At 36.3% G+C, this 18,676-nt stretch overlaps 1 protein-coding gene across 2 annotated transcripts in view; it reads right to left on the bottom strand.

Annotated features, from left to right (window-relative positions):
• Positions 1-6,696: 6,696 nt before the first annotated feature.
• Positions 6,697-18,676, bottom strand: part of SREK1 (splicing regulatory glutamic acid and lysine rich protein 1) — a 44,194-nt gene continuing 32,214 nt past the window's right edge. For both annotated transcript variants that reach the window (XM_080804226.1, XM_080804227.1), the window contains 3 exons: positions 17,184-17,279; positions 10,146-10,290; positions 6,697-9,002 (listed from right to left, as the gene is read on the bottom strand). In XM_080804226.1, coding sequence (XP_080660352.1) covers positions 8,853-9,002; positions 10,146-10,290; positions 17,184-17,279 — 391 coding nt within the window. In that variant the 3' untranslated portion in view covers positions 6,697-8,852. The remainder of the gene's footprint in view (positions 9,003-10,145; positions 10,291-17,183; positions 17,280-18,676) is intronic.

Consider the following 18,676-nt stretch of genomic DNA (forward strand, 5'->3'; position numbering starts at 1 on the left):
AGAGAGAGAGGGGGAAGCAGGCTCCCTGCTGAGCAGAGAGCCCGACTAGGGGCTCGATCCCAGGACTCTGGGATCATGACCTGAGCCAAAGGCAGAGGCTTTAACCCACTGAGCCACCCAGGCACCCCGGAGACGGAGAATCTTTTTTTTTTTAAAAAAAGATTTTATTTATTTATTTGACAGAGAGAAATCACAAGTAGGCAGAGAGGCAGGCAGAGAGAGAGGAGGAAGCAGGCTCCCCGCAGAGCAGAGAGCCCGATGCAGGGCTCGATCCCAGGACCCCGAGACCATGACCCGAGCCGAAGGCAGAGGCCCCAACCCGCTGAGCCACCCAGGCACCCCCGGAGAGGGAGAATCTTAAGCAGGCTCCATACCCAATACAGAGCCTGATGCAGGGCATTGATCTCATGACGCTGAGATCATGACTTGAGCCACAATCAACAGTCGGACACTTAACTACCTGAGCCACCCAGGGCCCCTAGAAAATGTGACTCTTGATCCTGGGGTCATGAGCTCGAGCCCCACATTGGGTGGAGAGATTACTTAAAAATAAATAAACTTATTTACCTGGGTGGCTCAGTCGGTTAAACGTTTGCCTTCAGCTTGGGTCATGATCCCAGAGTACTGGGATGGAGTCCCACATAAGGCTTCCTGCTTGGCAGGGAGTCTGCTTTCCCTCTCCCTCTGCCACTCCCCCTGCTTGAAAACTCTGTCAAATGAATAAAATCTTGAAAGAATAAACAAACTTGGGGGGGAAAAGTGGTCACAAGGAAAACACACTTTCTTAGTAGAGGAAGAGTAGTAAAGATAGCAGATCCATTTGCAACAACATGGATGGAGTTAGAATGTATCATGCTAAATAAAATAACTCAGTTAAAGACAAATACTGTATGATTCTACTCATATGTGGAATTTAAGAAACAAAACAGACGAACATATGGGTAGGTGGAAAAAGAGAAACAAGCCGTAAGAGACCCTGAACGATAGAGAACAAACTGAGTGTTGATGGAGGGAGGTGAGTAGGGATGGGCTAGATGGGTGATGGCTGGGACGCCTGGGTGGCTGTTGGTTAAGCAGCTGCCTTCGGCTCAGGTCATGATCCCAGGGTCTTGGGATCGAGTCCCACATCAGGCTCCTTGCTCAGCAGGGAGCCTGCTTCTCCCTCTGCCTCTGCCTGCCTCTCTGTCTGCCTGTGCTCACTCTGACAAATGAATAAATAAAATCTTAAAAAAAAAAAAAAATAGATGGGTGATGGCTATTAAGGAGGGTACTTCGTACAATGAGCACTGGGTGATATATCCTGAAACCAATATTGGAATGTCAACTAACTAGAATTTAAATAAAAATCTGAGAGGGGGAAAAAGGGATAGCAGATCTCTTGTTGGAAACAAAGTAAACCAGTGGAGCCTTCAGTACTTTTTTCAGTACAGTGGAGTACTTCAGTACTTTTCAAGTACTGAAAGGAGAGGTCCCTGGTCGGCTCAGTCAGTTAAGCTCCAGCTCTTGGTTTTGGCTCAGGCGATGATCTCATGGGTCAGGCTCCCCATTCAGTGGGAAGTCTGCTTATCTCCCTTGCCCTCTACCCCTTCCACGCTCATGTCCTCTTCCAACAAATCTTAAAAATTAAAAAATTAAAATACCAAAAGGGAAAAAAAAAAGTCAACGTGGAAGACAATTTGCAGCAAAATATCTTTCAAATATTAAGTTGAAATAAAAACTTCAGCCTGAAGGTGAAAGAATCCATTACCAACAGACCTCAACTATAAGAAATGTTAAAGAATGTCTTCAGGAGAAGAAAAATAGAACCAAGCAGAAATCTGGATCTACACAAAGAAATGAAGAACTTCTTAAATTGTAAATATATGGATAAACAGACGAGACTTTTTCCTTCATCAAAATGTCTTTAAAACTGTTCAAGCAAAAATAGTTAACACTGTAGTGTGAGGACTTTAACAAATAGAAGTAAAACGTATGACAAAAATAGCAGACGAGGATGCCTGGGTGGCTCAGTCGGTTAAGTGTCTGCCTTTGGCTGAAGTCATGATCCCAGGGTCTAAGGATCAAGTCCCGCTCCGGGCTCCCTGCTCAGCGAGGAGCCTGCTTCTCCCTCTGCCTGCTGCTTCCCCTGCTTGTGCTCTGACAATTTTTGTTTTTTAAATAGCACAAAATGGGAGTAGGACAAATATTATTGCTGTAAAGGTCTTACACTACAAATGAAGTAGTATATTACTTAAGACAAGAATGTGATAAATGAAAATTCATACACAACAGGGGTACCGGGTGGCTTAGTTGGTTAAGCATCTGCCTTTGGCTCAGGTCATGATCTCTAGGTCCTGGGATTGAGCCCCATGTTGGTTTCCCTGTTCAGTGGGGGAATCTGCTTCTACGTTTCCTTCTGCCACCCCCCACCACCCCCAAAACTCATGCTTGCTCTCTCTCAAATAAAAAAAATTAAATTAAAAAAAATAAATTTATATACAATAAACCCTAAAAACACTTAAAATTTAAAACAAAGTATTATAGCCAAGAAGCCAACAAAGAGGAGGAAATGGAATAATAAAAATGAATATTCAAAAAAAGGCAGATAAAGAGAAAAAAGGAGATAAAACTCAAGATTTAAATACAATGACATCAAGATTCACATTTAATGCAGCTGGTCTTAACACTCCCAACTAAGGCATAGGTTGGCAGACTGGATTTAAAAAAAAAAAAAAGACAAAACCAAACTGTATGCTGCCCACAAGATAGACACTTTAAGTATTAATTACACCAAGTCTCAAGCAAAAGGATAAGAAAATGTAATACTATGTTAATATGGGTTTTTTTTTAAGTTTTTAACTGGACTGCTAGTATTAACATATGATTTTAAAGCAAAGAATATTACCAGGAATTAAAGGGTAACTAAAAAATGATATGAATGTCAATTCAACATAAGGACAAAACAATCCTAAATATTTATGAACTATTAACAGAGTTTCAAAATAGGTAAGGAAAACCCATCAGAACTAAAATGAAAAACAGACAAAGTCCACAATCTACCTGGGGATTTCAAGACCCCAACATTAAATGGTAGCAACAATAGACAGAACATCAGTAAGGATATACAAAACTTGAACGCCAGCATCAGCCAACATGACCTAATTGGCAGTCCAGATTATTTCCCTCAACAGAGCCAGAAGATACATTGTTTTCAGGTGAATATGCATCTTGAGACATAAAGCAACTCTTGGAAAAATTTTTAAAAGGAATCAAATTATACAAACTCTTTACTAACCAAAATGGAATTGGGTTAGAAGTCAGCAACAAAGATCTTTGGACACTAAATATTTGGACACTAAATAACACACACTGAAAGTAACCCATCAAAGACAATGCCAAATGGAGAATTATGAAGTATTTTGAACTGAAGGAAAACAAAGACACAACATTATCAAAACTTGTTAGAGCAGTGCTTAGAAGGAAATTAATAGCATTAAAATAACCAGTATCGGGACGCCTGGGTGGCTCAGTTGGTTAGGCAGCTGCCTTCGGCTCAGGTCATGATCCCAGGGTCCTGGGATTGAGTCCCACATCGGGCTCCTTGCTCAGCGGGGAGCCTGCTTCTCCCTCTGCCTCTGCCTGCCTCTCTGTCTGCCTGTGCTCACTCTCTCTGACAAATAAATAAATAAAATCTTAAAAAAAAAAAAAAAAAAAAAACAGTATCAGAAAAGAAGGCCTGAAGTCAGTGACTCCAGCTCACACTTTAAACTAGAAAAAGAGCAAACTATATCTGAAATAAGCAGAAGTAAAAAAGAGCAGAAACTGGTGAAATAAAAAGCAGAAAAACAACAGAGGAAAGGATGATGGAAACAAAATCTGATTTGATTCCTTTTAAATCAATAAAACTGATTTTAAAAAAGACATGTTAACATTAGGACTGACAGAGAATATCACCATGTAGCTTACTTTATTAAAATACAAGGGAATTTCCAATTTCTGCCAATAGATTTGACAACAAATTCCTTTGAAGATGCACAACACCAAAGCTTACTCGAAAGAATAAGTAACATGAACAACCCTAAATCTACTTTTAATATTGATTTGTAATATAAGAAGGAAATTCTAGACTCAGGTTGGCTTTATTAGTAAATTCTACCCAACACTATGGAAGAAGTAATGACAATATGATATCCAGTCCTTCAGAAAACTAAAGAGGAGGAAGTCAACACTTTCCCACTGAACCTGTTAGGCCAGCATGACCCTTATAAACCCAAATCAAAGACATGACAAAACCCTGGAAGAGCTTACTACCACTTTTCAGTTATTTTTTAAAAAGCCGTAAATATGTAAATGTCTCAGAAACACATGAAATTACTACTCAACAGTGGCAAGATTTGAAATTTTCTTTTTATTAAAAATATAGCAACACAATAGCAGCATCATTTGATAAATCTTAACTAGTACCACTTTGAAGTAGTCCTACTCACATAAATATACACCACCTAATGCAGCATCTTTATGTTTACATTTTAAACTCTTCCCCTAATAATCCATAGCATCATGTAAAGAACACTACTGTTAAGATTCAGGAGAGTAATAGTTAACTATGAAACTGAACTACTTACACAACTACACAATACACCCAAATGTCCTCTTCTGTGGAAATCGGGGAGCTCTGTAGATTGTTGCCCAACAGTCTGTTGCTTGCCACGCAACCTCAGATTGGTAGAATTCCATCCCTTCAACTCTAATTCCTTCAGTATGATTTTCATAAATTTGGCTTGCACATATAGTCAATCAATTATCTACCTAGCAAATACAAGTGAATCAGGAGTGGAGAAAACTATACTATTCCATTCTAATCCCAGGAAAATAAATCTTAGCAGTAAAATATGTGAAGTTTCCCAAAGGTTGGTAATTTTCAAAATTAAAATGTTAGCCAGATACAAAGTAAATTTAAAAAAAGTCAACGAACTAAAATACTGCTTTTAAAAACAATATATTAGAAACATTATATTAAATATAAACTAATAGTTATAATAAGTTAGTTGCTAGGAACTATAAAAATACCTTAAAAATAGAATGGAAAGAAATCTAGTTATTACTTACTACCAACCTGAATAGGGACCAAAAGTCATTAATAGTTCTAGCTTTTATTTTTAAAATAATGTTATCAATCTTCAGACAGAATCACCAATAGAATTTTTAAGAAAAACAAATACATCCACAAACCCAAAAATAAGTAGGGAAGTCAATTTTATTTTAAAAGACTTTATTACATTATACTGGACTACTGCTCCCAGAAATATAATTTAGCCCTTTTAAGAGCACTAACTTTTGAAACTTGAAAATAAACAATTTTAAATGAACATTACACTAAATAAACACTAAATACTAAAGAATAGTAAGCATGTAAGTAGTGAAAACAAAAAAAATCTCAACACATAAAAAACATACTTTGTGGAAATGACTACTTCATAACCCACCCAGTTAAAACCAGATAGTATCTTTTAGTGAAAATATAGTGACTCACTGAAATGTTAAGATTCTCAATGCATCCTTCCAAAAGGACTCATTTTAATAGTTAATTCAATGACTAAAAAAAAAGATTTAAATCAAATCATATTATTTCTAATAGATTTTTAAATGTTTAAACGCCTGTTACTACATATTATAATCCTTTAAATTAATATCTTCAGAGTCGACTTGGATTAAGGGTTTGTTTTTTTTAATTTTAAGATAAAGACAGCAACATATATATAGGAATGAATGAGGTCCTACAAATAACTAGTATCACAAATGAAGTTATTTTCTTCACAAAAAAGAAAGGATTCTAAATATGAGTTATTTTTTGAGCATTTCAAAATTTAAGCCTCAGACATTTCTGAAGATCTGAACATAGTATATATAGAACCTCTTGAATATAAGAATTCTGAACAAAATCACAAGCTGATTAGTGTTTGCAATGATAAATTCATTGGATTAGATGGAGAATAATGAGACAACTGCAGAAGTTGTGGATTTATACTTGTTTTCACGTATGAAAATAGCCAGCTTATTATGAAGGCCCATCTTAATATAAATAATTCATCTCATTGCTGAAAAGAAAGAACAAGAGGATCAACAGACTTTGTCTAAAATGATGAATAGCAACACAATTAAGGAACAGAATCTACTCTCTGTTTAATCAGGCTAAAAGAGATAATTATAGAACGGATCAAGTATAAAACGCCTGTCTTCTCGGCCTTACCTCAAGTTTTCCTGACAACATCTACCTGGATTAAAAAAAGAATAGCCTTAAAGAAAAAACAAAATGCCTTGCAAGAAAATAACAAATAAATGGAAACCTACCTGGCTCCTATAAGTAAACAATAACAAAAAAGTCTCTCTTTCTCTCTCTCTCTCTCTCTCTCACACACACACATACACACCCCCCCCCCCATGTATGCACACTCACACTCACTCCAATACCTCCAGGCCCTAGAAAGCTTTGCTTCCATAAGCCCATTTAAGAACATTTTTTCACTTTCTCTGGATCTCTTGTATTCCTATTCATGTCCAACTTTAACAAATCGGAGTCTTCCAAAAGCATCATCATCGTTTTAAAGCTGAATATCACCAACAGGAAAAATAATTAGCAGCAAGAACCAAATTAAGTTTGTCAACTGTCAACACAGGGAACATTAAGAGTCCAGAGTACAAGAAATAGCTCAAACTTAAAATGATGATTTTATAGACGCAACACATTCATTCTCCAAGTCGAAATAATCTCTATGCCAACTAAAACAAGATAAACATGATAAACTAAGATGCTATTTTGAAATGCATAAACAAGTACTTTCCTCTAAAATACTTAGCTTTATTAGAGAAATGGTACTAAAAATAACAAAGATTCAAACATTTGCTCTATTCTACTTACATATTATAAATAAGACAGCTGTTGGTGCAAGACACCCACTCCTTCGCAATCTTTCCATATGCACCCAAGCATTCTTGTATCAGAATAAGCTGTTTACCAGCCAACCGTATGTGGCTGAATGATTAAAATGACCATCTATACTTTACATAGTAAAGCATTTTCAAAAATTTTAATGTACACAGTGACAAAAAGGAAAAAAAACACAGTTATTCTGAACACATGAAGAGTAATTAAGCAGCTTCATAATCAAACCAGGCTTCATTGCAATAAGGGCAATTCTTTCCATTCTCTACCAAATACTTAAGTTTCAATAGTATTAACATTAAAAGAAAACTCAAGTTGAAACCAAGTAACTGATGTGCTACTCAGCTTCTTAAATCTATAAGTAACTCTTCCCATGAGGTAAGGCAACGGAGTAATTTGATTGTATTAGGTTGCATTAAAATAATGATACTTGATTTTTTAAATAACATGCTAATTAAAAGGTATAACTTTTAGGGGAACAAAACAATAATGAAAAGATATCTGAAACTATGAGTTATGGCTTTGGGGGAAAATATTAGCAATGTTGTTTTCCTACTTGCATACTTCCTGCAGAAAGTGAGCCTAAGAGTAACGAATGACCTATATTTTAAACTCAAGTAAACATATCCTTAAAACAAATAACCTCATGTGTTCTCTTTTACATAGAATTTCTGCATATCATTTATGAGAAGATGATTAAGAGGTAATAATTAAGGCCATCCAATGGAGACAACAAAAGTGTTTGCTCTGATTTAAGTAAAGAATGAACGTGCTTCATTTTCAATTATCACAGTATAAAACTGATGGTCCCAAAACTGCATTGTTGTTTGAAGCTCTAAAGTCATTCTTGAAAACAGGACTTCCCTCATGTTAGGTGAACTACGTAAGAAGCTCTTCTGACATCCCACTTGCACCCTTCTCTATGGGAGTGAGTGGAATATCCATCTATGTTCCATATGAACTGAGAATGACTAGCACATATAAAATTCTAGAAAACAGCATACCACATTGTAGAAGGCACTAAAGCTTCAGCTTGTGCTCCCATAGCCCATTTTGAAAACCCAGTTTTCTTTTTATAATGGCACCTTTGCCACCTACAGCTGACAACACACACTGCAGTATTATTTGTAATAAGCTTGGAAATGTCAAGAAAGTTCAAAAAGAAATGCTTACTCTGTGGGGAGACCCAATGATTCTAAACACTGAATACTAATACGCTATTATTAGTATTCAACACGGGTGCTCTTCCTTTTGAGAGAGAACAGGAGCATGCATTGTCAGTTGTTTGTTAATCCACTTATTTAAGCAACTTTAGTCTGTAAAACTATTTTAACAAAAAAAATCTGTTGTCCTAAACAGTGAGCAAAAGAAAACACAATAGTGAGAATTTAACACAATCACCATAAATCCTGTGAAGTAAATGTTAAAACTTCTTACATACTCTGCACTTACAAGGACGCATATATATTTCCACCGATTTCAAGCACATCATCAAATCTGTATATATTGAAATTAAAAAAAGAAAAAAGGTAAAACAATACAAAATTCAGCAACTACCATTTTTAAAAAGAGCCTCCAATGCTTATCTCCAGTCTTTAAGGATAGTACAAATTTGGATTTTGATGTCCCATTTATTTGTAATGGTTCTTGGCAAACACTAACAAACCACATGACAAGTGTGTCAGCCACCATGGAAATGCACAGATTCTAGAAGATGAGGAGTTTGGGTAACACCTGTTATTTTCACGATGTCCATGCTTTATTTTCTTACTCCGGAACAAGATGGCCACACAGTCACCTAACAACTAGAAAAGCTGTTAGTTTGTATCTTTATGCTCAACTGGATTTCTTCACTGTTTAACATCTTGTTGAGAGATTTAAAAGCTTTGGATTTTATTCCAGCATGTGTTTAAAGGTGCATTTGTCAGTCCTATACTGCTTCTGTTTTGGTAGAGAGGTTTTCTTCATTTGGCTGACAATTTCCATTTTGCTGTACTTTGTTTTCCTCAGTCCTTGGTGCATCCTTGTCATCTACTTCCTTGCCCACGCTCGATTCTGGTTCTTTATTGTGTTCCTTCTCCTACAATAAATATGAAGCCACACATTTAATATTTTTCTCAAGAATTGCCTGTTACATCTGGTTATGGCTAACATATGTATTTCTGTGAACTTAGTAAAAGCGGGTATTTTCTGTCATTACCTTATCATATAAATAAGATATGCAAACATGTATCAGTGTGTCCTCCATACTTCTCATAAAAGATGGAAACTGTAAATTAAATTAGAATAGTCTAAAAGAAAGTCTAGGAAGTGTTCAGTAAACATTACTGAATTGAAAAAATGGAAGAGATCTGCTGAAAGAGTTAAACAGCTCCCAAAGATGCCAGAATAGATCTGTAATCTGGATACCAAAGAAGCAAAATTTAGAGGATGTAGAAAAAGAAATCACTATTTGTCCTAGCAAAGACTGCTCAAGAACAGTGCAATTCTGCCCTCAGCTTAAAGGAGAATTAAATGAGAACATATGGAACAATGTCTGACATCTGACATACAGAAATGTTCAAGAGACATTATCAATGTTACTGACAATGATGATAACCCTACCAATGAGAGTAAATAAAATTATAAGGTGAAAGCTCCAAAACTCATATTTCTAAATACAAATAAACTTACTGAAATAACAAAGCAATTAATGTAGTTCATAAGTAAATATTTATCCCAAAAAATACCCTTACTTGGTAGAATTTGGTTTTCCATTAATTATTCTAATCCAATAAATCTACTAATTTCAGTGTACATTACAAAACCAATGATGACAGAACTTTTGTCAGATTTGCTGAAACAAATCTATTTCAAGAATATATATATATTTTTTGAGGGAAATACCCTCAACCAGAAATCTTTGTATAAAATCAAATACCTTATCATATATTGTTCCACATATAATACACATGTTATGTATGAACAGTTTTATTGTATGCCATTCTAGGACTCCCTAAAGTAAGGAAAGCATGAGAGTTTCAGTTAGCTCTTACCTTATCCCTTCAAAAATCCAGCTTAAAAAAGTTACCAATTGAAAAAACATTAAAAGATACCAAAAACGTACAAGATACCACAGCCCTCAAAAAGGTTTTGGTCTAAATCTAGTCCTATGTTTAAAAAAAAAAAAAAAAAGTCAATTATTAATTATTCAAAGCCTAAATAATAAATGCCTGCTACTTACTTTAAGTGAAGTATTGTTCTTCTCCAACTTTTCCTTTCCATCTCGGTCATTAGAGCTCTTTCTTGTAGAGCTTGATCGTTCTCTCTCTCTTCTTTCACTAATATGGTCCCTTTCTTTTTCTCTCTTTTTATCCTTCTTATTTCTGCTATAAGAACAGTGATAATATGCCAGTTAACTTCTAAGAAATTAAAGACCTACTATGTCGTTGACAAAACAGTCTTCTCTAACACTAATGCACTATATGTAAGTCCATCAGTAATCCGGTCTGACCAAGTGATATAAACAGTCCTATAGCCCCACCTGCTCCACTCTGTACCACAATTAATTTTTTAAAGATGCCCAAGTCTTTCTGCAGAGGCCACCATGTGTTCACATAAACCACGATTTCGTATTTTCAATTTATTTGTTCAAGATTTATTTATCAACTGTAATGAGATTAAAATAAAACCAAATACACAGGTTTTTTACCCACCTTTCCAAAGCAAAAAATGAGTAAGCATAAAGGAATGAAAAGGACAAAGAATTAGAGGCATCTCCCAGGGAGGACTGAATGACTGAATACCAGTAAAACTTGGAATTTCAAAATAACCATTGCTACTGCCACTGTCATTCACCATTACAAACAAGTCCCACCAATTCAAGATCAAAAGTTAAGAGAAGACTATAAGAACAAGTTCCATTGATAAAAACAATATACCCTTAGAATTAGAGAACAAAACAACGTATTTCCAATTGGAAACATTAAGACTTTCTACCCTTTTTTTTTTTTTAAAGATTTTATTTATTTATTTGACAGAGAGAGATCACAAGTAGGCAGAGAGGCAGGCAGAGAGAGAGAGGAGGAAGCAGGCTCCGCGCTGAGCAGAGAGCCCGATGCGGGGCTCAATTGGGATCCTGACCCGAGCTGGAGGCAGAGGCTTTAACCCACTGAGTCACCCAGGCGCCCCAAGACTTTCTACTTTTTTTTTTTTTTTTAAAGATTTTATTTATTTATTTGAGAGAGAGACAGTGAGAGAGAGCATGAGCAAGGAGAAGGTCAGAGGGAGAAGCAGACTCCCCATGGAGCTGGGAGCCCGATGCGGGACTCGATCCCGGGACTCCGGGATCATGACCTGAGCCGAAGGCAGTCGTCCAACCAACTGAGCCACCCAGGCGTCCCGACTTTCTACTTTTAACAAGTTGGCCTTAATGTGGAATTTTAAGCTTTTTTCTATTATTAATGAATAATTCAAAAATAAAGACAAAGACCAAGAAAACAAATAAAGACACTGGGCAAGCAAAACTAAGTACATATAAAAGTTTAGTATAAGAAAGGTGGCATCTCAAATCATTGAGGAAAAGATGGGTCTTACAACTGGATTATTATTTGGTAAGTGATAAAACTCAATCAGTATCTCGTATCTCATTCCACAATATATAAATAGGTCCAAATGGATGAGAAACCTAAATTTTTAAAATAAAATAAAAATGCTAGAAGAAAACATGGGTAAATTCCTATAAGATTTTTTCTAACGTTGGGGCGCCTGGGTGGCTCAGTGGGTTAAGCCTCTGCCTTCAGCTTGGGTCAGGATCTCAGGGTCCTGGGATCGAGCCCCGCGTCGGGCTCTCTGCTGAGCAGGGAGCCTGCTTCCCTTCCTCTCTCTCTCTGCCTGCCTCTCTGCCTGCTTGTGATCTCTGTCGAGTAAATAAAATCTTAAAAAAAAAAAAAAAAAAAAGATTTTTTCTAACGACAACTAAATTCAGGTACAATATAAGACCGATAAATTTGCCTACATAAACCTTTGCAAGGAAAAAAAATACATTACCATATTCAAAAGAAAAATGGCATATTTACAACATATGTGTGCATCTTTCTACATAATTTTTAAATACAAGGGAACAATCACATCAAACTGAATAAAAGTCTTCGGAGTAAATTTAACCAAGGAGTCAAAAAATTTGCTGAAAAAGACGAGGACAAATAAATAGAAAGACATCCATGTTTATGGATTGAAAGACTTAAATATTGTTAAAATGGCAACAGTATCCAAAGCCACCTAGAGACTTGAATGCAACCTCTATCAAAATCCCATTGCTGCTGTTGCAGAAATACAAAAACCCACCCTAAAATGCATACAGAATCTTTAAGGACATCAAACAGCCAAAACAATCTTAAAAAGAATAAAGGTTGAAGGAACAACATTCCCAACTTACTATACAAAGGTACAGTAATCAAAACAGTACAGTATTACATAAGGACAGAAAATAAACCAGTGGAATAGACCAGAAGACCCAGAAATAAACTCCCACATAAATGGTTCAAATGATTTCTGACAAGGATGCCAAGACCCATTCAATGGGGAAAGGACAATCTTTTCAACAAATGACACCGGGAAAACTGGATACCCACAAGTACAAGAATAAAGTTGGACCATTACCTTATACTATATTAAAAAGTTAACTCAAAATAGATTGAAGACCTAAATGTGTATGCTAAAGACTATAAAATTCTTAGAAGAAAACATAGGAGAAGATCTTCATGACATAGCATTTACCAATGATTTCCTGGATATGATGCCAAAAGCACAGGGATTGAAAGGAAAAAATAGATAAATCTGACTACATCAAAATTAAGAGCTTTTGTGAACCAAAGAATAGTATCAGGAAAATGAGAAGGCAACCCACAAAGCAGGAGAGAATATTTGCAAATCATGTCTCTGGTATGAGATTAATATAAAGAATTTAAAGAACTCTCACAACTTAACAGAATACAAATAACCCAATTTGAAATGGGCAGAAAACTTGAAAAGACATGTCCCCTAAGATATATAAATGATCAATAAAGCACACAAAAAGATGCTCAACAGGGGCGCCTGGGTGGCTCAGTGGGTTAAAGCCTCTGCCTTCAGCTCAGGGCATGATCCCAGGATCCTGGGATAGAGGCCCGCATCGTGCTCTCTGCTCAGCAGAGGGGGAGCCTGCTTTCCCCCTCTCTCTGCCTGCCTCTCTGCCTACTTGTGATCTCTGTCCAATAAATAATAAAATCTTTTTTAAAAAGATGCTCAACATCACTATTCATTAGAAAAACACAAACCAAAACTACAAGATGGTACAAGATACCATTATACACTCAGCAGAATGGCTATAATCACAGGCAGACAATAACAAGTGTTGGTGAGCATGCAGAGAAACTGGGAGTGCTAGCACAATGCTGGTGGGAAGGTCGAATGACAGAGGTACTTGGGAAAACAGTCTGGCAGTTTCTAAAAAGATAAGGAGAGGGACACCTAGCTGGTTCACTTGATAGAGCAGGCGACTAGCGCCACCCTGAGATTATTTAGAAACTAAAAAAGTAAATAAATAAGTAAATAAATTGATTTGCTGCTCTGCATACTGATTAAAAAAAAAAAAAGATAAAGAGACAGTACCATAAGACTCAGCAATTACCACTCCTTAGCCACGTGCTCCAGAGAAAGGAAAACAAGTGCCTACACAAAAACTTGTAAATGAATGTTCATGGAAGCATTACACATAATAGCTAAAAAATGGAAAAATACTAGAAGTTCATTAACTAATGAATGGATAAATAAAACATGGTTTCATCCATTCAATGGAGTATTATTCACACAAGGAATAAGATATCGATACATGCTCCAACACAAACCTTGAAAACATTACATTTAATGTAATACAAATACAGAACATTACGCATACGCATGAGTCCATATACCAATGTCCAGCACAAGCAAATCCACAGAGTAAGTTAGACTGGGGACTCCCAGGAGCTAGTAGGGAGTAAGTGCTTATGGGTACGGGTTTTCAAGTGAAAAAAATATTCTGGAATTAAGTGGCAGTGATGGTTGACGATACTGTGAACCTCATTAAAAACCAGTGAATTGCATATTTAAAGTGAATTTTATGACATGTGGATTATTTCTCAATTCCAAAAAAAAAAAAAAACCAAAACACCTAAGGAGCACCTGGGTGGCTCAGTCTGTTAAGCATCTGCCTTCAGCTCAGATCATGATACCAGGGTCTTGGGATTGAGTCCTCCAATGGGCACCCTACTCCACAGGGAGCCTGCTTCTCCCTCTCCCTCTGCCTGTCTCTCCCCTGCTTGTGTGCTCTCTGCCAAATAAATAAAATCTTTTAAATCTATAAATAAATAAACCCAAGGTGTAGTTGGGGCTAGGTATTGTCTCTCTCTCTCTCTCTCTCTCTCTCTCTCTCACACACACACACACACAGAGTATATACATAATGTATGCTATCTTTCATGAAGGAAGGAGTTATTCAAATCAATGCATCTGCTTAATTTTGCAAAAAGAAACACAGGAAGGATAAAAACAATTGATTACTTACAGAGGGTGAATGGGGAGCAACACACAACAAACAGGCAAAAAGTAACTTTGTGAACACATCTTTTTATCTAATTTGAGTTCATAACTGAAAGTTTTATCTTTCATGAGCAAAGTATTAAAAATACGTATGTGGCCCACAACTACAGTATCATATGCCGTCCATTATCCTCACCTCAAAACAATGCAAATAAACATAAGACCCCTACTGAGAAACATGCTCTTCTTTACACGTTGACAAATGTTTTTATAAAATTTCTCTTTTCTATACCTAGAAAACCAGGGAAAACCAACTGAAAAACTATGCCCATTCATTAAGGTAGTGGAATGAACAATACACAGAATGCAACAACCTTCCTTTGCAGCACAAACCCAGACAGCAATGAGAGGACATAATGAAAGAAAAGACCTCATTAACAAGGGCAACAAAAAAAGATCTAGGAATAAACTTAGAAATTGCATAAAATCTGTACAAAACAAACACTGAAACATTTTTTTTAAAGATTTAATTAATTAATTTATTTGACAGAGAGAGAAAGAGAGAGATATCACAAGTAGGCAGAGAGGTAGACGGAGAGAGAGACAGAGAGGGAAGCAGGCCCCCTGCTAAGCAGAGAGCCCGATGTGGGACTCAATCCCAGGACCCCGAAATTATGACCTGAGCCAAAGGCAGAGGCTTAACCCACTGAATCATCCAGGCGCCCACACTGAAACATTCTTAAAACAACGCTATGGATGGTTTAAGAAAGTGAAAAAGAGTCAGTATAGAAAAACTCACCATCACAAAGCTTCATTTATTAAAAAAATTGATTTATCAACTTCCCCTAAGTCAATTTTATTTCTAGATTTTATTTCCAGATTTTATTTCTAGAACCTAAACAACTGACTCTAATTTTCAAATGGGAAAAGCCAAACAGGTAAGAATTGTCAGAAATGCTCAAAAAACAGCAGTCGAAGCGGGGAGGATCAGGCTGACTAAATGTTAAAAAAACACTACACAATTTGAGTAATAAAAAGCCTGGGGCATTGGTACACAATAATCAGTCAAACCAACCCAGCAGCAGCAAGAGCCCAGAAATAGACCCATACACAGAAAGAAATATTTAGTACCTGAAAAGGCAATATAACAGATCAAAGTTAGAAAAACTAAGTTTTTAATAAATGATACTGATCAAAAGAAAAGCATATGGAAAAATAAAATTGGACCCACATGCCATATTATAAATAAGGATGACCTCCTCCTAATGGATCAAAAATTTTAACGCAGTAAGTAAAACCATAAAAGTATAAGAAGAAACAATGGAAGGCATTCAATTATAATCTTAGAATAGAAAAGACCTAATCTGATGTGACTCAAAATCCAGAAGTCATAAAAGAAAAAATTTGAGGGGCACCTGACTGGCTCAGTCAACAGAACACGTGACCCTCAATCTTAGGGTTTTGAGTCTGAGGCTCCACACTGGTTTTACAGTCTACTTTAAAGAAAAAAAAAAAAAAGAAAAGAAAAAACTTGGGTAATTATAAAAAAAAAATCAAAATCCTTTTTAAAATCAAGTCTCATAATATTTTCTGAAAACAAATGACTAAGTAGGAATGATACTTCATATCAAATCACTAATCTCCCTACTACAGGGTACCTGGCTGGCTCAGAAGAGCATGCAACTTCTCGATCTCAGGGTTTTGAGTTCGAGCACCACGTTGGGGGTAGAGCTTGTTAAAAACAAAAACACAAAACAAAAATAAAAACAAAACTTAAAAAAAAAATCACTCTAATATAAAAAGAGCCTCTGGAAGTAAGAAAATTCTAAAAACAAACAAAAAAACAAAAAGCAGACCCCACAAAAAAATGGCCAAAGTATACCAACAATTCACAGAAAAGGAAATACATATGGCCTTCAAATATATGACGAGAAGGTCACCTTCACTCTTCAGAGAAATGCAACTAAAATTACTGATTATATACTGATACAATTTCTCATCTATCAGACAGTCAAAAACCCACAACTATAGTAACATAATACAGTGCAGCTGACAGAAAACAGACACTCTCATACACAGCCAGCTGACATGCAAACTGCTGCCAATCTATATGGAGGGCAATAAAGAAACACCTGTCCAAATTATAAACACACTTAATCTGTGACACAACAATACCACTTTTGGAATTTTCCCACATAACCTGCACACAATGAAGTTAAGTCCAAAGGTATTCACTACAGTATGGTCTAATTTATAACACAGGAAAATTAAACAAACCCATACTACTGCAGGCTGGTTAAATAAACCAAGGTACTGCCACACAATGAAGTCCATGCAGTTCTAAAAAAGAGTAAAGCAGCACTCGCTGATAAATACGTAAAGGTCTCCGGGCTGTTGACTGACAAAATGCAAGGGCACAAGTGTTTTTTTGTGCTATCTTCTGGATAAGAAATATGAAAAGAAACTATAAATTTCAATGTTGTAGATCTCTACACAAAACCAGAAGGATATACAATACAAAAAAATAAAGTCACTACTTATGGACACAAAGTAGATGAGTGCATAGGTGAACTGATGTCTTACTTTTTATAGTGTTGGGATTTCTGAACATGCAAATGTGTAACATATTACTCATTCAAAATTAAAAGTTTAAAAATAGATCAAAAAGAAAAATTTTCTTCCCCTGCTCCATCCTTGGATTTAGTACACACTTTCAACCTACCTCCTAGGAGATGGAGATCTAGAAGATTTCCTTTTTATAGTTTTTGATGTTCTTGGTGATCTGGAAGAACTCCTGCTCCTCCTCCTACGCCTTTCCCTGAAAATCAAAAATATATCATTTAAAAATGCAGCAATTTTAATAAAGCGCAATTCAAATACACAAAAACAAAAGGGTCCTTAAGACTCTCTAGTTAACAGTAGTCTTCAAAGACCAGTTTAAACTCATGTCCTTTAAAGAACATGTCCTTTTTTTTTTTTTAAAGATTGATTGATTGATTGATTTGACAGAGAGAAACACAGTAAGAGAGGGAACACAAGCAGGGGGAGTGGGAGAGGGAGAAGCAGGATTCCTGCTGGGCAGGGAGTCCGATGCAGGGCTCAATCCCAAGACCCTGAGATCATGACCTGGGCTGAAGGCAGATGCCTAACAGCTGAGCCACCCAGGCCCCCAAGAACATGTTCTATTATCTAATATTACTGCAAGTCAAATTTTGAACCATAAATTTTACAGACATGAAAATATGTTCTAAGATTTCATAACAGAAAAGGGAGAAGACTCCTTTTCATCTGGTTTATTTGAACACCAATTTCCTGAATGGAAAAAAAGTATCAATGGATATTTCAGATTCTCTCAAGTTAAGTATGTTCTTCTCCAGCATCTAAAATATGTTCTGCTTACCCAGATCCTTTGTCCTGCATCTAACTCCTTGCTGCCCCACTGTGGATTATTTTATAAAAGATTTATAAAAGTTGGCTTCCAAAATGGGAACTTCCCAAATTCAAGCATTTAGAATGTCTCTAAAAAAATCATTTACATTAATCTGTTTTACAGAGAAATTGTTTTATCCTCCAACTTCCTACCATTTTATTGCTCTATTCATTTAAACCAAATGAACAAGTTGCTTAGACAGAAGTAAAATAGTTAAAACCTGAGGTGGCTTAAATATGAAATAAAAAATAACCACTGAATTGATTAACACTGTTTAGTATTATTAAAAACTATTTTGTTTAACATGTTACCAAATGACTTCATTTACAAGCGTGGTCAACTGAGAAACAATGAATTTCAAGATGTCCATAATTCAGGGATGAGGTAGGAGGACATACTTACTATGATTAATGTGTCCAATCATCTCCCAAGGAGCTCTAATAATTAGTGGCCATATAGGTGAAAGAACCAAAACCCCTAGAATCCAAGTTCTCCACACCACCCTCAGTAAGAATATTCTAGGCTAGGGGTGCCTGGGTGGCTCACTGGGTTAAGCCTCTGCCTTCAGCTCAGGTCATGATCCCGGGATCCTGGGATCAAGCCCCACATCAGGCTACCTGCTCTGTGGGAAGCCTGCTTCCCCCATCCCCCGCCTGCCTCTCTGCCTACTTGTGATCTCTCTCTCTGTCAAATAAATAAATAATATTCTAAGCTAAAGAAGCATTTTGCCTACATTTTTCATTATAAAATAAATATTAGATAATTCTCAGATGCGGTAGATACAA

Source organism: Martes martes, assembly GCF_963455335.1.
Source record: "Martes martes genome assembly, chromosome: 5".
NCBI classification, from domain to species: domain Eukaryota; kingdom Metazoa; phylum Chordata; class Mammalia; order Carnivora; family Mustelidae; genus Martes; species Martes martes.